Raw genomic sequence first — 22,044 nt, 5'->3', positions numbered from 1 at the left:
CCCGGTATGAGTGGTGGGGTAGCTGATATATATTTCTCACTCTTAATGTATTTTGACATCTTCAGAGTCTTCCCACAAAAACAAAATGGCTGGAAGAAGAGCTGCAGAAAGCCACGGACCGGAAATTTATATCAATCTTGCATAGCTGAAAATGCCTTTATGAGGTGCACTTTCTTATTGGAAAGATTTCCTTTCAGTCGTCCAGGGTTCTCCCTTTTTGTGTCACGTCCATCCACCAAGTATCAAAGTTTACCTTGGGGCAGTCATTATAGCCTGATAACTAGTTTAAATGCAAGCCAAACTGAATTCTTTAATATCCTAGGAGTTTTAAGGGAATTTCTCAAATTAATTCATACTGAAATAAGTTAGATTAAAAAGAAAATACTGTGTGTGTGTTCACCTTTATATATCTGATTAAAGGATACTCCATATCATCAATTATAATATATATTATGGTAACTAGTTCTGTATTGAAATATAGGACACAAATACCCTAAAGCAGAGTTCCCCCATTTTTCCGGCTTTGCAGACCGGCCATAGGGTGTGTGTGTGTGGAGGGGATGGCAAGTGCACACAGCTCCATTTGCACGAGCAGTGGGCACACACACACACCGGTCACGCAAATGGAGCATGCGCCTATGTACTTGCCTGCTGCTTGTGCAAGTGGGGATGTGGGCGTGCACTCGCCTGCCACTTCTGTGGCCCGGTTCCAAAGGACTTACTCATGTTATATACACCCCACAAACACTTAGATACTGTCTCCAGAATGACCTCTGAAACGTATTTTGTAATTATTTACTGTTTCTTATCTTGATAAATTACCAGCCATCAAGCTCATGTTGATTCTTAATGTTCACATAGTTTAATTCATGACTCTTTATCACGAAATAATCAAAGCTTCATCAAATGGAAACATCCCTTCAAATCTTTGTCTAATCCTAGTAAGTTTACACTTTAAACACAGAAAATATATAAATAAACACCAGCATTGGATTTTAGAGTCTGGCATTTCTTACAACACAAGAAATGGACACTGAGAATGAAGAACGCCACCACATTCAGTTTTTGCAGCAGCAGAGAATTTATTCCGGCGTAGAAGTGCTGAAATTCTCCAGCAGATGTAAGAAACAAAACACTAGAAGGCAGAGTAGGGTGGCAATTGTTGATTTCTCACAACTGAAAGTAACTGGAGGGGTTTAATGCCAATTGCAGACTTGGCAACTGTGGTAAGAAAGGTGGTTAAATGAGGCAAAACTCACTTAACAAATGTCTCACTTAGCAACATAAATTTTGGGCACCCATGTAAGTTGAGGACTACTTATATTTTAGCTAACAAGGTTATGAATCCTCAGTGCAACATATTCTGGATATTAAATGTCTATGGAGTTTCTCCATCATCCAGATCGTGGTGGTCCCCAAGGTGCTTTTGTCACGAGGCAACCGGACTTTCTTGTTTTATTCTCTGAAGACGTTTCTCTTCTCATCCAAGAAGCTTCTTCAGCTCTGAGTGGATGGTGGATCCTTCCATTCCCCACCACACAGTCAGAACTGAAGAAACTTCTTGGATGGAAAGCGAAACATCTTCAAAGGAAAAGCAAGAAAGTCCGGTTGCCTCGTGAAAAAGCATCTTTGGGACATTGTGGATGTTAAAATTTCTCTTCCCCCCTCCCCCTCACTTAGGAATAACACCAAACACTTTGCCAAAGGCTTCGTGATTCACAACCTGCCCCCAAAGAAGTGAAAAATACAAGACTTTTTTCTGGTCCTGCTGTCTGAACTCCAGGAGGTGCCTGTTGCTCTCCCCGTCTCCCAAGGTCACAACAGACTCGACCGGACAGCAGAAATCCCTCCTCTTCCCCCAAAATGTCAAGTGGGAGATTTTCAAGAGAGTCCCGCTTTCGCTCAGATACATGAAGCCGATGACCCGTTGCAGAAAGAAGCTGATGGCGTACAGGAAGACGAGGGTGAAGGAGAAGAGGCCTGTGGCGTAGAAGTCCTCAGCCAAAGTAACCTGGTTTATCCAGTGGAGATAGCAGAGCGGAGGGAGGACCACCAGCGCGAGGCCCGTCTGCACCACCTTCAGCCTCGAGAAGAGTTTCACCAACCTGATGCCGGGGAATCGGTACATCAAGGTAAATTTCTCTGAGCTTTCAAAGCTAGACTGTGGCTTCGGATCGTGTGGAGACAAGTCAAGGCTACCCAGCCAGCGGGGCTGCCCACAGCGAAGGATGGGCATCCGGCTACCTCCCTGTTGCAGAATTGTAGAACTTCGAAAAGAATGGAGCACCTGGTGGCCTCTTTTCCACAACCGAGGAACAAAGCTGTTTGGAAGACAACAGGGCCTGAAGAGGACCAAACACCGACGGGCGCAACCAACAAGGGTCTTCATCTGGAATGAAAGAGATAGGTTTTCACCCAGTTGTAAAGCAGAGTAGAACTTTCACAGCAATTGTGTGTCTTTTCAGAAAGCAGCACATTTGTGACCAGGCTCATAAATTAAAAAATAGAAGCTATAATTTAATTAAAGGCTAGAATATCTTATTTTGTTTTTCCTCCAGGTAGCTACAAGGATTTGATTCTTTATATTTCCCATTCCTAGCTTTTGTCCCTAAGTTGTTTTTTCCCAAAAGGCAACTGAGCTTTCTTGGTTGTTTTCTTTGAAAACGTTTCCCTCCTCGTCCAAGAAGCTTCTTCAGTTCAGTTCTTCAGAACTGAAGAAGGTTCTTGGATAAGAAGCGAAACTTCTGCAAAAAAAAAAAAAAAACAACCAAGAAAGTTCAGATGCCTCTTGGAAGAAAAGACCTTTGCAACAACCGTCACCTGGATGATTGGGAATCTCCATGGACATGCCTAGCTTTTGTCTTCACAACAACCATGTGAGGTGGGCCAAGGTGACCAGTGGGGACTGACTCTCAGGTTCCCCAACATGCTGCTGGTCTGTCCAAGATAAGAAATGGCTTCCTAGCCAAAATGACTCAGTAATATTATGGGATTTTTTCCAGCCTTCTGCATCCAAAGCATGGCCTCCAGCCTCTTCCGTAGGTCTTGAGGCTGCTCTTCTTTGATGTGTTGGACTACAACCACCATCATCCCCATGGGACTATTGGAAGGTGCCATTTTAACAGCCTCTCAGCAGCAAGCTTGGATTTGGAAAGTAAGCAAACAAACCCAGTTAGGACCTGGATGAGAGTCCATTAGCAACTCCCAGAGCTTAGGCAAGAGTGCAAAACCTGGAACATTTTGGGAGGAAACCGAGGCAAAGTATAATTGTTATACGGACAAGAAAATTGTTTCCATGTCAAAAGAGAGTTCATTTGTTCTGCTGAGGCCGGCCATAGCAGGCTCAGCCCAACTGAGTCTGTGGAGGGGAGACCACCAAGAAATGCCAGGGGTGCCAGCCAGACTAGCAGGCCCCATGCACACCCTAGAAGGAAGCAGCAGCAAAAACCAGACACAGAGCTTACAATTCAGTGCCTGATGGAAGCATATGGATAGCCCTCGGCTTACAACAATTCAGGTCAGTTTAGTGACCATTCAAAGATACAACAGCACTGAAAAAAGTGACTTACGACTGCTTTTCACAGTTCCGACCTTTCCATTATTCCTATGACCATGTGATCAAAATTGCTTGGCAACCTGTTCATATTTATGATGGTCACAGTGTCCCCGGGGGTCACGTGATCCCCTTTTGGGACCATCTGACAAGCCAAGTCAATGGGGAAGCCAGATTCACTTAACAACCGTGCTAATTTAACAGCTGCAGTGATTTACTTAACAACTGGGACAAGAAAGGTTGTAAAATGGGGCAAAACAAATGTCTCACTTAGCAACTGAAATGTTGGGCTCCATTGTGGCATAGGTTGAGGACTGCCTGTATTGTCACAGAAAACGACATGCTGTGATAAAGAGGTCAAGGTGCCCACTATTCCTGGTGGTCTCCTCTCCAAACCGGCCCCCAGACCCAACCTGGCTGTTTGGAGATCTGCCAGGACCGCCCTTCCCGCACCCGAGTGGTCTCGCTGGGTGGTCTCCACTCCGCCAGGAGTCAACCCCACGCCCGATGCACCACGCAAGAAGCCTCGCTTTGCACACGTGACCGCCGCCCCCGCCCCCCCCCGTGCAAGGCAATCCCATAAAGCCCACCACCCCTCCTCTCTGGGGAAGATGGGCCCCGCAGTCCAAGGCGCCGATCACCTTCCCGCGGACGCTCCGAATGCGCCGGGAGCTCGTGCAGACAGCCCGGGAGGCGGGGCGGCGCAGTGCCTGCTGGGAGTTGTGGTGTCCGCGCGTCACCTGCGGGCTGGGATTCCCGGGGCTGCCGGACCTCGCGCAGCCACCAGATGGCAGCAAAGAACTCCCGGGGTTTGCAGCCCCTTTCGGTGCTCCGAGTCTGGTCCGCGAGGGAAAAAGGCGAGCTGGGAGCAAAACGTAACGAACGAATCTTTATTGTCAAAGTACACTCCGCCGTTCAGGCGTGTGGCTGGAGAAGCACGAGGTTTTCCTCTTTTTTAGTAATGCAAAAAAATGCAAAAGTGGGAGCTGTTCTTAGCATGGGGGAATGTCTGGAGGAAGAACCCGGGGGGGGGTCTTTCTCTTTTCGTTCGGATCCTCCCCTCGAGTGCCAGGAGCTAAGCTTGCAGGTGCTACTTTGAGGTAAATCGGCGCTTCTCAACCTCTAACTTCAAATGGGGGGGAGGGGCTAGTCATGGTGGCTCGTGGATTCTGGCCGTTGGAGTCCCCCCTTCCTGAAGCTGCAGAGGATGCAGAAACTCTGCCCTAACCGCACCTAACACATCCCGGCGAGCCACGTAGCTTCCCCCACTACTCTTCCGCCCCGCATTGGGCGGCAGCCGAAGGAAAACCGGAAGCGACGAGCGCCGCCCGCTCCTCCCATCTCTACGCGTCTGCGTAGGCCTCCCGCCGTGCTTGCAGGGGAGGGGCGCGCGTGCGTAGAGTCGCCTCGGCCGAGAGGCATGCTGGGGCCTGTAGTTTTTGCTCCGCGTATCCCGTTCGAAGGAGCCGCGGCGCTGAGCTGGCGGCGGGCAGAGCCATGGAGGGCGAGGGCGGCGGCTCGGTTCTCTGCCTCTTCGACGTGGACGGCACCTTGACCGCGCCTCGGCAGGTGGGACTCGGGGGATGGCGAGCAGAAGGGTGCCTCCGAGCGTGGGCAGAGTGCTTTAAGTTCGGGACCAACCTGTTAGGGAAGAGGGCTGTGCAGTCAGTGCCTCGCCTAAAAACTGCTACAAGCGAGTAGTGCAGCTGTCTTTGCCGTTTACACAACTGCCTGGCAATTAGGTGGTGGCAGTTACAGGTGGTCCTCGACTTGCGACTACATTTCTGTTGCTAAGCGAGACAGTCGTTAAGTGAGTTTTGCCCCATTTTACAACCTTTCTTGCCCCAGTTGTTAAGCGGATCGCTGCAGTTGTTAAGTTAGTAACACAGTTGCTAAGTGGATCTGGCTTCCCCATTGACTTTGCTTGTCAGAAGGTCACAAGAAAGGATCACGTGACTCCGAGACGCTATGTGACCAGTATCTGAATTTTGATCACGTGACCGTGGGGATGCTGCAAACGGTCATCACTTTTTTCAGTGACATTGCAACTTTGAGCAGTCACTAAACAAATTGTTGTAAGTGGAGGACTTACCTGTATTATTATTAATTGTTCTCTGATTAATAGCTGAAAGCTGCCTGCTGGCCAGGCTTTTAATGCATTACATAGTATTCCATTACATCTTGGGTTGCTCCTCTTCAGAATTTAATCTTTAATCACAGTTTTAATAGTAAAGGTAAAGGTTCCCCCGCACATGCGTGCTAGTCGTTTCCGACTCTAGGGGCCAGTGCTCATCTCTGTTTCAAAGCCGAAGAGCCAGCGCTTGTCCGAGGACGTCTCCGTGGTCATGTGGCCGGCATGAGTAGGCGCCAAAGGCACACAGAACGCTGTTACCTTCCCACCGTTGTGGTCCCTATTTTTCTACTTGCATTTTTTACGTGCTTTCGAACTGCTAGGTGGGCAGAAGCTGGGACAAGTAACAGGCGCTCACTCTGTTACGCGGCGCTCGGGATTCGACCCGCCAAACTGCCGTCCTTCTGATCGACAAGCTCAGCGTCCTAACCCACTGAGCCACCGCGTCCTGGCTACAGTTTTAATAGATAGTTGCAATTAATGGTTGATACTCTCTTTGTAATGAGAAGCAAGTAAACCTGGATGGGAATGAATAAACAGCATCCTCAGTCGTGGCAGCCTAGATGGAGGAGCCCTGTTTCTTGTTTAACTCTTGATGGTTCCTTGCTTGGAGTGATTTATCCCAACTTAGTTGTGAGTTTGTTGAACTTTGTAGTTTGGGGGCATTTGATTACTAGCACCTTGGTTTTTGTGAGCAGTTCTGATTTCTTAACTCATTTCTTAACTCCTCACCTTACTTTCATCACAGATGAAAGTTACCATTTTTAAAAGGAATTAATGATAAGGACCATGATTAGAGTAGAATAAAAATGTAGTTATGGTGACAAAATTGTCTCTAATTCAAGGCCACTTCCTGATTTGATAAGCTAGACATTTTATTTCCTTGTGGCCAAGGTAGAAAAAGTTATTAAAGCCGTTTCTCCATTTCTTCACCTGCAGTTATGTAGGCTGTGAGAATTTGATTGATTGATTCACTTTCATTATATACTGTAAATACACTGCCCTACCTTGTAAAAGACCTCCTGGGTCCCTTCTAACTCTGTTAAGAGAGTTTGAAAGTTGGGCTTAAGGTGTGCTCATTCAACCCTGTTGGATCACTTCACGGCCTCCCCTCCTACCTCACAGAACAAGATGGAAAGAAATCCACATTATGAATGAATGGTGTGGAAGTAATAAGGGAGATCACCAAGAGAGCTTGTGAGTATAATCCCTGCTTGATTGGATTGGCACACTGATTTCTCCGCTGATTTCTCTCTTTTCAACCGATCCAGAAAATCACTTCTGAGATGGCGGATTTCCTACAGGCTTTGCGGCAAAAGGTGAAAGTCGGCGTGGTGGGAGGCTCAGACTTCGAAAAGATTCAAGAACAACTGGGCGAGGACGGTAAGTAGAAAGGAGAAGGTGAAGGTGTGGGAAGCCGATCCAGGAGTGGCAAAGTTGATGAATCGCCATTCTGGGTTGGGCAGCTGTTCTCACCTTCTTTATTGCATTCGCTTCTGAGGTCAGCTGGTTCAAATACCATGTTTGCCTGTCAGCCAAGCAGATCGAAGAACGTGCCACGTGGCAGTGGGCATGCCTTAAATTGAATTAAAAGTCCATTCCTACTTTCAGATTGGAAAAACCATGTGGCTTGAAATCAGGGCAGGAAATCTCTCCACAACTTTTCATCCCTATGGCTAATTAGCATCTGTGAATTTAGAGAGACTATCTTTCTGAGAAAGAAGCCTTAAGAGAAAACAGCAGAGCTGCTGATTGGATAAACAGTTTGTGTTGCACCCAAAGTCACAGTTTGGGAGTCATTATTATTTAATGGTGACTTTATTACAAAGGCTTGTCGCTAACCAGGAGAAGAAATTTACACCATCAGCAGAATACAGAGTCTAAAAGAGGTATTCAAAAATGGTTTTCAGCTTTACAAAAAGAAGAGTAGAAATAACATGCAATTAATAAAAGGCATTGGAAGGGGGATCCATTATTCCAATATAGAAATGGCACTTAGAATCAAGTTGTAGAAATACCTGGCAGAAGAGAAACCTCTTGACGTAATGCCAAAAATGCACCAAGTTGGATGTTAGGTTTGGTTTTGAGGGGGGGGACAAGGGTGCCAAAAGAACCCCCAGTGAGGACGTTCCTCAGCTTCCTTTGTTTAGTGGCTTATTACATTTATTCAATCTTTCAAGTGCTTTAGATTTGAAGACAATCTTCAGATCATCCTTTGGTATTTTAAGGTGCAGACTCCTTAAAACAGCCATCCCTTTTACCAGAATTGGCAATATAATCTGAGAAAAAGATGTATCTATCCGCTACTAACATTCTTGTTTCCCTGACCTTTACGTGGGCAAAACGGTGAATCATAGGGGAACAGTTTTTGAGCCAAGGTCTCAAACTTACAGAATGTATCCAAAATCTGGGACCCATGACTCCTGAGGGTATGAAATTTGGGGAAGTTGCGGTCCTTCAGTGCTACTAACTGCTGCTACGGTCATGTGATCTTCATTTCCAACTTTCTGTGACAGTTTCCCAGCCAGTCTTGCAATCCCTTGCCCCTCCCTTACCCAGCAGCAGGCACTTGCCTGCCTACTACGAAGGGGAGGGAGGGAGGGAGGGAGGAAGGAAAATTTCTGATGTTGTCCATCACATTTCCACAAGGAAACTCAGTGGGGAAGACAGCAGGAAGTCGAAGGTCCCTCTTGCTTTTTTGCCCATCCTTTGTCATTCTGTTTCCCTGTTTAAGTAAGACAATATCTCTGAAACCATGACTCGGTGGGGCACGGATTGTCTAGTTTAGTTTAAGGGTCTGCTGATAGCTGATATTAAGGGCTACAAAGCACATTCTTGCCTTCACTTTTGCTACTGCACAACTCCCTCTGCCCCATCCCCTTTCCTCCAGACAGTTTGTCTTCACAGCAACCCTTTGAGGGAGGTTGGCTGAGAGATACAGACCAGCTCAAAGCGAACATTGATTTGAACCTATTCTAAAGAGGGGGTGGCACCCACCCTGCCAGCTTCGTTTTTAAAGATACTGTTTGGTCTATTTCAGGCCCGGAGGCATTTTTGTACAGTAAATAAACATGATGTTAGAAACTGTCACTCTGCTTTGTAACACACCAGTTCTCTATGTAATTTTTGTCATCTGGAGATACAGAGATTGTCAGTTATTCTTGGGCATATTTACTGCACATCGTCATGTAATCAATTTACCCAATTGGTTTGAGGTGGCTGTATAGACTTTTTAAAAAAAATAATAATAATCAGGTACTTTATGAATTCAGAGGAGGGAATAGGAAAGAAGATTTTCTGTTAATTTTATGGAAATTTTCTCTGAATAAATAAAAATTAAAGCTCCTTTGTTTTTTTCCTCTTTTTTTCTGGAGGGCAGTGGTTGGAAAATATGACTATGTTTTCCCAGAAAATGGCCTGGTATCATACAAAGATGGAAAACTTCTTCATATACAGGTTTGTAAGTTAAGATCAACTGACATATCATGTAATGTCTGATATTTTGATATTAATGCAGGATAGAACTTAAGCAGTGCTTCCCAACTTTTTCCTCATTACCCAAAGCCACTTCTTGAACTTTGAAGACTAATCATAAAACCCTTCCTGCAGCACTGCCAGAACTTCAGTCACTGAATAAATGGTTGTAAGTCAAGGACTAAAAGAGAGCTCAAAAGAGACAAAAAGAGAGGACTAAAAGAGAGTACAAATGAACATTTTATTTTATAAATTCTCACAATCTTTAACCAGTCCTCATTTTCATTTAAAAATGCATGGAATTCAAATGGAGAAGGATATAATGTCTGAGTACAGCATATCATACTGAGAGATTGTCTGTTACCAGGATAAATATCAGAGACCTGAAATCAAAAAAAAGGGGGGGGGATTCTAAAAGTGATAAGGAAGAAAACGATGGACAAATCTTTCTTGGAACAGAATGTTCTGGAGAAGTCCAGAACATTCCGTTCCTTTTTCTCTAAACCCTACTTTTCTGGTAGTTTTTCTCAAATTAATCTTGGTGCAGTGTGAAAAAGAAGTGGAGTGTTCCATTTTCAGGGATTGTTTCAGTCACGTGAAAATCCGCTGAAACTGATTTATGGCTAATCGTGCAGGAATCTCCTTAACTAGCGGTTAGCCCTTGCTTGGGGTTCGATAAGAGTCAAGGGAATTCTGATTTCTCTTTTAACTTTGCCCCCAAATTCTATCACTCCTTCACCTATAGATTACAGGCTTTGTACGCCCCTCAGAAAGAAGGTTTCCTTCATTTGTTCAATTATAGTTAGTCTTCAACCTACAGCTGTTTTTAATAAATTATAATATTTAGGTATTTTTTGACTTTAGCTTTGTTGTACGGCACCAGTCACTTGCTTGATGAGATGGGCGGCTGATAAATTGGACAGCTAACTAGCTAACTAAAATACTTTGGGATTGAAACAGTCCAGACTCACATTTGGGGCTTCTCCAAATCTACAAGGCAAGGGGTCACTCTGGCCTCAGAAGAGCCTCTTTTGGGGTTCAGAACATGTCAACCTTGAAAGGTTTTTGCACATCTCTAACTCTGGCTCTGCTTCACGGCCTGCTCCACAGAACACATCAACAGAAATGCCTCTTCAACCAGGGCAGAATTAACCTGTGAAATGGTTGGCCCAAAGATGTGAGAATGGCTCACGTATAGGTGGATTTAAAATCAATTAAGTCCCGGAGGGTGAGTGGCTACTTATTGGGGACCTGAAGGAAAGGTTGCAGCATGGAGAATATTCTGTTTGCCTTTCCAAGAAACGGTCTGTTCATCCTTCAGCTCTCCCGCTCCTGAAGGCCACCTGGAGCATCCTTGGTCTTTTCTGGGCTTCACAGGGGCTCTTTGGATTGCCCCTTAGGTTAATTTAACGTAATTAATTTATGATAATTTGCCTTTATTTGACAGCTTAATTGCCTGTTTTGGTGTATTGGACATCCCCATTTGTCACTTACTTTGGCAACAATGGTGAATGGTGAAAGGTATACTGTTCTTTTGCAAAAAAAAAAGAAAACAAAAGATGTTTAGCTGTGGTGAGAAACAAGGACCTTTAGCCTAATCATGGCTGCTGAACCCGTGTAAAAATCACCCTGTGGGGACCTTTCCCATCTGATCCATGCCTGGTCAGTAAGAATCCTCCAGATTCAGGAAGAAACAGGCCTTCAAAGCTTTGAGAAGTAGAACCCAGAAAGTATTTTGCTGTGTTTTGATGTCTTGAGAGTTGCTTCTTGGGGTTTGGGACTCTGGTGTGATTCTTCTTTGCGTCTTCTGGGCAGAGCATCCAAGACCATCTGGGGGAAGAGCTGCTCCAGGATTTGATTAACTACTGCCTGAGCTACATTGCAAAAATTAAGCTCCCCAGGAAAAGGTATGTGCATTTGTGCTTTGTAGATAGTCCTCAGCTTATGACTGGCCACTTAGTGGCAGTTCAGAGTTACGACTGACCTCCCCAGGGGTACTTATGAACCAATTCCAAAGTTACAATAGCAGCAGCATGGTCGTATCACTGCATTTAGGGCACTTGGCAACTAGCCTGCATTTAATTTTTTAAAAAAATCTAAATTAAATTTTTTAACTTGTCACATGAAAATTACAAATTCAAACGAATTTGTAAAATGTGACAGGGGTGATTAAAATGTGACAGGGGCAATAGGCATGTCAGTGCACTTACTTATGGGTGCCCCATTAGGAACATCTTAAATGTGAGGTCTGCAGAAGTTAAATTAGAATTAAAACTGCAAAAGTTAGTAGCTGAGACAACTGAATGGGGTAACATGTTCCAGACTTTGACAACTGACAAAGAAATCTAATGTTTGCAGTCAGGTTTAAAGTGGATTACATTAAATATAAAGCAATTACATGCATTGTGTTATGATTAATACTAAAAAAAGTCATTTACAGGTAAAACCTTACTATTTACAACCATTTGCAGCATCCTATGGTCACATAACAACAGCATTTTAGAATGTTTTTGCTGAAAATTGACATTTACTTCAGTTTTTCAGCAAAACCAGCCCAGAGGAAACAATTGATTTGCTTTACAACTGTGGTGGTCACTTAACAAACACTGCAGAAAAGGTCATAAGATTGGGTCTCTGCTTTGCAACAGTCACAATATATGACCGTAATGGTCAGGCTCCATTACAATTGTAAGTTGAGACTACCCATATGCAATTCTTCCTTGGAGAAGGCGCATGGTAACTATTTTGTTTAGTATTTCCTGAGAACTCTGCAACATCAGACCACAGTGTTTTGAACACAGCACCCTGGGCAAGCCACAGCATGAAAGTTAGAGCCTTCTCTGGCTTTTGTTACACAGCGAGTCAAGAAAAGAGTGTGTCACTTTCTGCTCCTTGACAAAATAATTAACCAATATCAGATGTGTTCCTCCATGCAGAATAAACATGTGAGTCTGGATTTATGTAAAAAAACCCCTCCCAGTATATAATAAACTAGCAAATAGGGAAGGAACCCCGATAAATACTTCCTTAATGCTAGCTTTCTATTGCAAGGCACCTGTATGGAGAAAATGCAATCCTACAGCTACAATAAACAAGGAGAACACTGCCTTCCTGGTCCTTTTTGTGCGATATGGCTCTTGAACATTATAGTTTGTGGTAGAAACACCCCACAAATGGATAGTTTCCCTTTGGTTATTATGCAGTTACTCTGGTGGAGTGTGGCTCAATCAGAATCAATCAGAGCTGGAAGAGACCTTGGAGGTCATCTAGTCCAACCCCCTGCTCAGGCAGGAAACCCTTATACCATTTCAGACAAATGGCTGTCCAGTCTCCTCTTAAAAACTTCCAGTGTTGGAGCATTCACCGCTTCTGGAGGCAGGTTGTTCCACTGGTTAATTGTTCTCACTGTCAGGAAGTTTCTCCTTAGTTCCAGGTTGCTTCTCTCCTTGACTAGTTTCCATCCGTTGCTTGTTCTCCTGCCTTTAGGTGCTTTGGAGAATAGATTGAGCCCCTCTTCTTGTGGCAGCCCCTCAAATTCTGGAATACTGCTATCATGTCCCCCATAGTCCTTCTTTTCTCTAAACTGGCGATACCCAGTTCCTGTAATCGCCCTTCATATATTTTTGTCTCCAGGCCTTTAATCATCCTAGTTGCTCAAATCAAATCATTCTAGCTGAAAGCCCTGGGCGTGTGGTTCCAACAACCACAGAGGATTTAGGCCAGTCCCTCTCTCTCAGCCTAAGCCACCTCACAGGGTTGTTGTGTGGAAAATAGGAGGAAAGAGAAGGGGAAAAAATGTGTGTGTGTGTGTTCACTGCCTTGAATTATTTGTAAAAGTAATAAAGGCAGGAAAAAGTCATTTATCTCTGCTGTCCCCTCGCCCAGTGGGCTTGGTTTATTCTGTTCTCCAACTACATATACATGGGTTTCCCCCCACTTTTTAGGGGCACTTTCATTGAATTCCGAAATGGGATGCTGAACGTTTCCCCCGTCGGCAGAAGCTGTAGCCAAGTGGAACGGATGGAGTTTTTTGAGCTCGATAAGGCAGGTGATGGGGCTCGTGTCTGATCCTTCCGGTGCCTTCTTACTGATCTGGAGTGTTTCAAGGGAGAGGAGGCAGGAATTGAGTCAGGTTTTAGGTTTCACTGAACCGTAGCTAAGCAGGAAGTCCTTGTGTTACAACCGTAATGGGACCCGCCCATCATGATTGGAACTCGTGATGGTTGTAGAGTGGGGCGGTGACTCACCCAATTTTACGACATTTTTGTGGCAGTCATTAAGCGAATCCACAGTTGTTAAGCAAATGCTGCCATTCTTAAGTGAACCAATGGTTTATTATTTTATTTTATTTATTTTTATTTTTATTCCATTTATATCCCGCCCTTCTCCGAAGACTCAGGGCGGCTTACAAGCTTAGCAGTAGCCTTCATTCTATCTATATGCCTGCTTATTAGGGCTTTCACACACACCCCCCAAGCGGCATTATTACAAAGTCAGCTTAATTGCCCCCAACAATCTGGGTCCTCATTTTACCTACCTCGGAAGGATGAAAGGCTGAGTCAACCTTGAGCCTGGTGGGACTCGAACCTGCACTAATTGCAGGCAGCTGGTGTTACTTAGGGAGGCATTAGCCCACTGCAGTTTCACCGAAAACCATAAGTTGAAAAAAAATAACTTGTAAAATGAGGTCACGTGATTGCCTGATTGATTGCCAAAGCCCTGAACTTCTGTCATGTGACCGCAGGGTGCCCAGCCATTGGGACTTCAGATCTGGGTCACAAGTATCCACCAGGTAGGTCCATTGGAATTTCAAACAGTCACTAAGCGAACAGTCATAAGTTGAGGATTGCCTGTATTGGGGTATTTTAAGAGATGTGATGGGTGGACAAAATCAGTTATTTCACCATTCAAACATCTACCCAAACTCCTAGAAATTGACTAGACTTTTCTGGGAACTGCAAATACAGGTGGTCCTTGATTTACAACAGTATGTTTAATGACCGTTCGAAGTTACAACAACACTGAAAAAAGTGACTCGCACTTACAATCATTGTAGTATCCCCACATGATCAAAATTCTGAGTCACGTGACACTTATGTGTCCCGGGATCATGTGATCACCTTTTGCAACCTTTTGACAAATAAAATCAATGGGGGAGCCCTATTCACTTTGCGACCGTGTTACTCACTTAACAACTGCAGTGATTCACTTAACAACTGTGGCCAGAAAGGTCGTAAAAACTCACTTAACAATTGTCTCACTTAACGACAGAAATTTTGCGCTTGATTATGGTCATAAGACAAGGACTGTCTATAGGTTGAGGGCCTCATAGTACCATTTCTGAAGCTGGTCTGTGGGGCACAGACATGGAATTGTGGGATTACAGTGCAAATCTTGTGTGCTCAGAAGTAGTTTCCTTTGAATTCGGTTGAATTACACTAAAGTAACTACATTTGTGCTAGCTATTTATTAGTTATGTTGATGATTGTCAGTCCCACCAACTCGTTCCACCAGACTAGACTAGGAAATCAGTTCCACAAGAAGGCTAAAATTTATATTTATTGAGGTTGGCTGAAATAACAGTATCTTGCCAGTCCGTGTTGCCCTGCCTCCTCCTTTTTATATATTTCAGTCCACTGTGTTTCAGCCTCAGCCACTTGAAGATGGGTGGACTTCACTTCCCAGAATTCCCCAGCCAGACATTCTGGGATTTGAAGTCTAGTGGCTGAGGATGAGAAACCCATGAATCAGGAAGGCCTTCGTCTGAGCCACAAATGTTATCTCCTTGTTCTGATTTAAAAAATGTTTTGCCCCTTTGCCTAGGAAAGAGTTTTTGCATATTTCCATCAAGGCCACCTTCTTTGCTCTCTTCAACAGGGGTTCTCAAATGGGGGTGCTCGCCCCTCCTGGGGGTGCGAGATGATATTCCAGGGGGTTCGAAAATGGGTTTTCAAAATTATAGTGTCTATACATAATTGGTTGCCGTTATTTCGCACCTTTGTAAGGGGTGCAAGAATATATCAGAAGCATTCTAGGGGCGTGGGGTATAGAAAAGGTTGGGGGCCGCTGCTCTACAATGACATAGAAAGTTATCTCGGTGTAAATTATTTTGTGATTGTGGCACCAGGCTATTGGGAAATCATCGTTTTTCCTAAACTGATGGATTTTCTTTTTTAATTTCTTGAACAGAGGGAACAGATCCGGGAGAGATTTGTCGCTGATTTACGGCGTGACTTTGCAGGAAGAGGCCTTACGTTTTCCATAGGTACCACTTTTTAAAGAACAGAAACAGCTGCATTCAGAAAGTATCCTAATTGCCTGAAGATCCAAAAAATATTAAGGGAAGACCTTCTTCTCTTCTGTGCCAGCCTAGTGGATGGTCTGTTTTCGGAGGAAAAAGCTCCATTGTTTCCCAGCCAGTCGGAAGGGAACAACAGCCTGTCTCTTTTCTACCATTTGCTGTTTTCCAGGGTGCTCAGAATCCTGCTGGGATTTAAAACCCATTTCAGGTGGAGGTCACCGAGTTGCATAAAACCAGGCTGACTTGGCAGTGCAGGTGGTCCTCAACTTACGACGGCAATTGGGGGCCAGAATTTCCATTCACAGACAATGTGGTTGAAAAGCATAATGTCACATGACCACATTGCTTAGCAGTAGCAATCCCTGCAGTCTACGTTGCTGCCTCCTCCTTTTTATATGTCGGCAAGCATTGTGGGCCATACAGTGAGGACCTCCTCACAAGGTCCTGTTGCTTTCAACAAGCAAAGTCAGTGAGGGGGGGCCAGCACCTGGGCAGGAAAAACCAAAGGTACAAGTACGGATTAGGCAAAACCTGGCTCGTAAACAGTAACTGTGAGAGGGACCGTGGAGTCCTAGTGGACGATTATTTAAACACGAGTCAGCAGCTAAAAAAGTTAATACAATCCTCGGTTGTATAAACAGAGGCATAGAATCAAAATCACGTACCACATCTTAGTAAGGCCACATCTTGAATACTGTACCCCGGTTTGATCACCACATTACAAAAAAGATGTTGAGACTTTGGAAAAAGTGCAAAGAAGAGCAACTAAGATGATTAAACGCTTGGAGACTAAAGAACGGCTGCAGGACTTGGGTTTGGCTGGTCTAAAGAAGAAATAGGGGTGACATGATAGCGGTATTCCACTACCTGAGGGGCTGCCACAGAGAAAAGGGCATCAAATTATTCTCCAAAGCACCAGAGGGCAGGACGAGAAACAATGGTTGGATACTGACCAGAGAGAGAAGCAACCTGGAATTAAGGAGAAAATTCCTAACAGTGAGAACAATTAACCAGTGGAACAACTTGCCTCCAGAAATCGTGGGCGCTCCATCACTGGAGGTTTTTAAGAAGAGACTGGACAGCCATTTGTCTGAAATGGTATAGGTTCTCCTGCTCGAGCAGGGGGCTGGACTAGAAGACCTCCAAGGTCCCTTCCAGCTCTATTCTGATTGAAAAAGTTTCAGGTGCCAGGCAGCTTTGCAAGCAGGCCAGTGGCTGGAAAAGTGGTGGCAGCTGAATTTGCACCTGCCCAGGGAGGCAGAGGATGAGCCCGGTAAGGCCTGGGGGAGACTTAAATCAAGTGACATGGGACCTTTCCTGCCGGCCTCCCCAATGACTTTGCTTGTGGGAAGCTGGCAGGGAAGATCACAAAAGGGTGAATCATGTAACCATTGGATGCTGCAACCAGCCAGAAGAACTGGTTGCCAAGCTCCTGAATATTTTCATGTGACGACAGGGATGTTGCAGTGGATGGAACTTCAAGGACTGTTTGTAAGTCTCTTTGTTCAGTGTCATCGTAACATTGAACAGTTGCTATACTAATGGTCGGTAAGTGAGGAGCACCTCTAGCAGAATGCAAATTGTTGCCTCTTTCGCAAACAAAACAAAAAAGTGTTGGTGTCAACTGAGATGCTGAGTTTTGGAAGATGCAACTAATATTTGCTGTGGATTTGCTGATTAAAACTAAGATTGTTGAGGGATGTGACAACTCAAGAGTTGCAGAGATGATGACACCCCCCCCCCATCCACCAAAGGACTGCGGTCTTAGCCTGCAATTGTGTAGAAATTAATTATTATTTAAGATTTAATTTTCAGTTTGATTCAAAATCTGGGACTGGTAAAAATTTAACAGTTCAAGTCCTAACCAAGGACCTAACAGCTGTTAAAGTAGCTTCTGAGTACATAGGCAGTTCTGAGTAAGGTGTTTTTTTGCAAAGTCAGGATATTCAGGTGTAACATTGTTGTAGTTGTAACAGCCAGCCAGCTGTTCAGACTGGATATGGCATTTTTGCCCACCTACCAAGTCCTTCCCAAAGACTTGGGATAAGCAGATGTTGTTGTTATTCTCCTTTAACAATATGTAGCACAAAATAGAACAGCGGAGTTTCAACTATCCGATAAATTTAGCTCAGAAAGCACTGAACAAATGCTGACCTTAAAGCAGCACATTTAATTGACAAGCTGAGAGCTGGTGGCATTTCCCCATTGGGCCTCCTCCACTGAAGCTCCAGCGTCAATCTGGTATCACACACACACACAGACCCCATTGCTAGCCTTCCAGGTGGGCTCTTTCACAGCTGAAAAGTTTACATAAGAGGGTGAAGCAACACACCAGCACCCCATAATTGATCAGGTTTACTGTGAGGTGCAGAGGTTCCCCAGAGACGTGCCCAGAAATATATATAAAGGTAGCCCTTGATTTATGACACGGGAGATTCTCCGTCATCCAGGTCACAGTTGTCCCAAAGATGCTTTTTGGGAGGCAACTGGACTTCCTTGTTCCTCTTTGAAGACGTTTCGCTTCTCATCTGACTGAAGCTCCAATCCCCACCCTCCAGTCAGAGCTGAAGAAGCTTCTTGGATGAGAAGCGAAATGTCTTCAAAGAGGAACAAGAAAGTCCAGTTGCCTCCTGAAAAAACATCTTTGGGACACCTTGATTTATGGCCACAATTTACATTGCTAAGCAAAGTGATTGTTTAAGTGAGTCTCACCTAATTTTACAGCCTTTTATGCACGGCTGTTAAGTGAATCACTGCAGTTGTTAAGTGAATCACATGGTCATGAAGTGAATCTGGCTTCCCCCCATTAACTCTGCTTGTGGGAAGCTGTCTGGGAAGATCACAAATGACCCCGTGAGCCCGGGACCCTGCAGCCGTCATAGGTGCATGCCAGTGGCCAAGTGCCCTAATTTTGGTCCCCTGGCTGTGTGGGGGGAGGGGGGGCTGCAGCGGTTGTAAGTGCAACAAGTCCCTTTTTCAGTGCTGTTGTAACTACGAATGGTCGCTAAACAAATGATCGTAAATCAAGGGCTACCTATAATCTACCACAGCTTCATAACTGACCAGAGATGTCCCACTGAGGGTTTCTTCTTGGAGTTTTGAAACCCTGGAATTCCCCCCATTAGAGCTAGCATTGCCCCATTGGAGGGACATTTGAACCAGGGATGCCACTATTTATGGTTGGGACTGAACATTCTCTTGGGTTCCTGCATTCTGCATCTTCGGATTTTTGTTCCATTCACGGTACCCTTGCTCAGATCAGCTCCGTCACTTCTGTTGCTCGGCCCACCCATCCCATCGCACTCCTCTCCTCTCTTGTCTCTGCAGGAGGGCAGATCAGCTTTGATGTCTTCCCCAATGGTTGGGACAAGCGGTACTGCTTAGGAATTGTTGCCCAGGACAAGTTCGAGCAGATCTATTTCTTTGGAGATAAGACCATGCCGGTGAGTAAGGGACCATAAGAGGTTAGAATGCAGCATTGCAGGCTGCTGACTGCCGGCAGCTCAATCCTGACCGGCTCAAGGTTGACTCAGCCTTCCATCCTTCGGAGGTCAGTAAAATGAGGAGCCAGATTGTTGGGGGCAAAAGGCTGACTCTGTAAACTGCTTGGAGAGGGCTGTAAACCACTGTAAAGCAGTATATAAGTCTAAGTGCTAAGGCCCTTCCTTCCTTCCTTCCTTCCTTCCTTCCTTCCTCCCTCCCTCCTTCCTTCCTTCCTTCCTTCCTTCCTTCCTTCCTTCCTTCCTTCCTTCCTTCCTTCCTTCCTTCCTTCCTGTTAGAATGCAATATTGCAGGCTGACTCTGACCACAGTCAGAAGTTCGATCCTGACCACTCAAGGTGGACTCAGCCTTCCATCCTTCTGAGGTCAGTAAAGTGAGGACCCAGATTATTGGGAGGCAAAAGGCTGACTCTGGTGTAAACTGCTTACAGAGGGCTGTAAAGCATTATGGGGAGGTATATAAGTCTAAGTGCTATTGCTATTGCACAGCCTTGTGCTGCTTTGGTGCCACAGCATCTGGGGGGCGGGGGGGGGGCGGCTTCCAGTTTCCAAATCTACCCTTCAGACGTGAGTTCTCCTGCCATCCAGGCCTTGTCTAGCTTCTTAACGTCAGCCACGGCCAGACCTAAATGTACAGCCTTCTCTCTCTCTTTTTGCAAACTGAACTGATTACAAATGGCGGCAGTTAAGCAGAGTGGCAAGGGATGGCCTCCTTATTCCGATGAAACTTTTGAAATAATGAAAAGGAAACCTGGTGGGGTTTTTTTTTGCAAGTAAACCACTGCAATCTTTTATGAGCCCATCAAAGGGGGAAAACTTCTCTTCCACACCTAGTCCTCTACTTGCCAACCACAATTGGGGCCAGGATTTCAGTCGCTAAGCTAGGTGGTTGTTAAGTGAATTGCAACCCATTTTAGACCTTTTCCCACGGTTAAGCAAATCAGTGCAGATGAGATGAATCACGTGGCCATTGAGCAAATCCAGATTCCTCGGAAGCCAGCTGGGAAGGTCGCAAATGTGAACACTTGATCCGGGGACACCGCAATGAGCGTAAACCTGTGACGGATGTCAGGTGCTCAGATTTGGATCATGTAACTTTGATGGTCAAAAGTGTGAGGACCGGTCTTGCCCCTTTTTCAGCACTGTTGTAACTTTGAACAGTTGCTAAACATAGCGCTGTAAGTCAAGGACTACTTGCACTGATGATCCTTGACTTACAACCACAATTGAGCCCAAAATTTCTGTTGCTAAGCGAGAAAGTTGTCGGGGGAGTGTTGCCCCATTTTCCAACGTTTCTTGCCCCAGTTGTTAAGTGAATCACTGCAGTTAATCAAACAGAATCTGGCTTCCCCATTGACTTTGCTTATAAGAAGGGGGTCACGTGACCCCAGGACACTGCGACCGTCAGCTGCCAAGCGTGTGAATTTTGATCAGGTGATCATCAGGGTCATAAGTGTGGAAAACGGTCAGAAGTCACTTTTTCAGTGCTGTTTTAACTTCAGATGGTCACTAATCTAAAGGTTGTAAGCTGAGGACTACTTGTATAGAACTTTTCCCTCTGGAACATAGCTGCTGAAAATCAGCGGAATTTTTAACAGCAATATTCCTGGGCTGCTTGTTCAAGGGCAACAGAGAAGCACATTTCCTGGGCAAAGAGGGCTTCTTCGGCCATTTCTTGGGATCAATTTCTTCCATTGTTGGTCTCCTTCGCAGGGTGGGAACGACTATGAAATTTACACGGACCCCAGAACCCTCGGGCACAGCGTCTCTTCGCCCGAGCAGACGAGAGAGATATGCGAAGCCTTGTTTTTCAAGTAGATCACGGACTGCCTTTGCACCGAAGGGACGCAAGCCGGGTTCAGGACCACGATTTGAATCCAAATCATGGAAATCGGGGGAAGGTTAGGGCAGCTTCAGAAATGGGGTTGTGGGGAGCTCCCGTTATCCCCTTCGTCCCCTTGGCTGCTCTGAGCCATTGCACAAGGCTACGCTTTCTTTCCCTCCATTTAAGGAAGGGACGCAACCATGCAATCCGCCCTAAACCAGGATTCCTAATTCATCTTTGCACAAACTTGATTCCTCAGAATAAAACAGCCAGTTTGATGGCTTAGTGCAGTTTGTGGATCAGTTCCGTCTTGAGAAGGAAACAGCCGTTTTCCCCGTGGAAAGGAGGGGACGTTTTATGAGCAAAGTCACTCAGAATCTTGTTTGGGAGTCTTGGGGGGACAAGTCCTAATCACAGAGACTTTTTCTCAGCGTGGACGCACCTGCAGGATTTGCTCTGTCTCCCAAGGCCCCTTTCTTCAGATGGTCCTCATCCCCCCATCTATTTGTGACTTGCACAGCTTCACATGTGCCTGTTGGGTAAGAAATACTCCACTGGCCAAAAATACGCAATCCAGGGTGTTATGACTTTCTACTGCTGAGTAATTCTTAAACTCTACTGTTGGGTCATGATTCAGTTTTATTCCTACAGAAAAAGAATATTCTTGTTCCAATGATGCCTTCTGAACGAATCTGGCTGACCCTAGGCTTATGCCTTCCATTCTCATGCCATGCCTTTTTTTTGCATAGCCTTTTTTTTTTTGGAAAAGTAGTCCAAAACATCTGGAGAATGTCACTTGGGAAGCCAGGTTTAGAAAGGTGCCCTTACTTTTCCCTGAGTCCACCTTCGTTCTGAACCCTTCTTGAATCCGGGACAGTGTTCGATACCTCCCTTTTATGTTTTTTGAATTTAGTGCACTGGACAAAGACTGGAAGGTTTTCGAGTCTAAAAAATCAGCAAGGTTGATCTGCAATGAGATTTCTGGAAACTGTACTGTACTGCATTTCTGGATCAAGCTGGATCCTCTCTCATTAAAATCTCTGTGAATCGTTTGCATTTTCTGCCCAGTGTTTGATCTCCAGGGGCTTCTCTTTCCACCCCTGAATCCAGAAACAGATGTTGCACTTCCTGAGGTTTTGAGATGACTGGAACCATGAGGACCCTGAAAAACTCTTGAACCTGACTTTAAAAATTAGGATCGGCATTATGCTGCCTTTTGAGAGGTTTGGAGTCTGCCTTTTAATCAAACTGGAAGGGGGA

At 45.1% G+C, this 22,044-nt stretch overlaps 2 protein-coding genes across 3 annotated transcripts; one reads left to right on the top strand and one right to left on the bottom strand.

The window, feature by feature from the left end:
- Positions 1–792: 792 nt before the first annotated feature.
- On the bottom strand, positions 793–4,252 carry TMEM186 (transmembrane protein 186). Its single transcript, XM_081337847.1, has 2 exons — positions 4,195–4,252; positions 793–2,389 (listed from the first exon to the last, which is right to left on the bottom strand). The coding sequence occupies exon 2, from the start codon at positions 2,387–2,389 to the stop codon at positions 1,673–1,675; it is 717 nt and encodes a 238-aa protein (XP_081193973.1). The 5' UTR covers positions 4,195–4,252; the 3' UTR covers positions 793–1,672.
- A 760-nt stretch (positions 4,253–5,012) lies between these two features.
- Positions 5,013–21,840, top strand: PMM2 (phosphomannomutase 2). Of its 2 annotated transcripts, none has more exons than XM_081338634.1 (8): positions 5,013–5,122; positions 6,956–7,067; positions 9,064–9,140; positions 10,974–11,065; positions 13,103–13,202; positions 15,348–15,423; positions 18,787–18,902; positions 21,698–21,840. In XM_081338634.1, the coding sequence occupies exons 1-8, from the start codon at positions 5,051–5,053 to the stop codon at positions 21,731–21,733; spliced, it is 681 nt and encodes a 226-aa protein (XP_081194760.1). In that variant the 5' UTR covers positions 5,013–5,050; the 3' UTR covers positions 21,734–21,840. The 2 variants fall into 2 exon arrangements, with proteins under 2 accessions (XP_081194760.1, XP_081194759.1); XM_081338633.1 differs by having other exon boundaries at positions 20,673–21,840.
- The last annotated feature ends 204 nt before the right edge of the window (positions 21,841–22,044 follow it).

Source organism: Vipera berus (assembly GCF_964194415.1).
Source record: "Vipera berus genome assembly, chromosome: 13".
NCBI lineage: Eukaryota > Metazoa > Chordata > Lepidosauria > Squamata > Viperidae > Vipera > Vipera berus.
The sequence above is the reverse complement of the archived record's forward strand: the minus strand, read 5'-3'. Positions and strand labels throughout refer to the sequence as shown.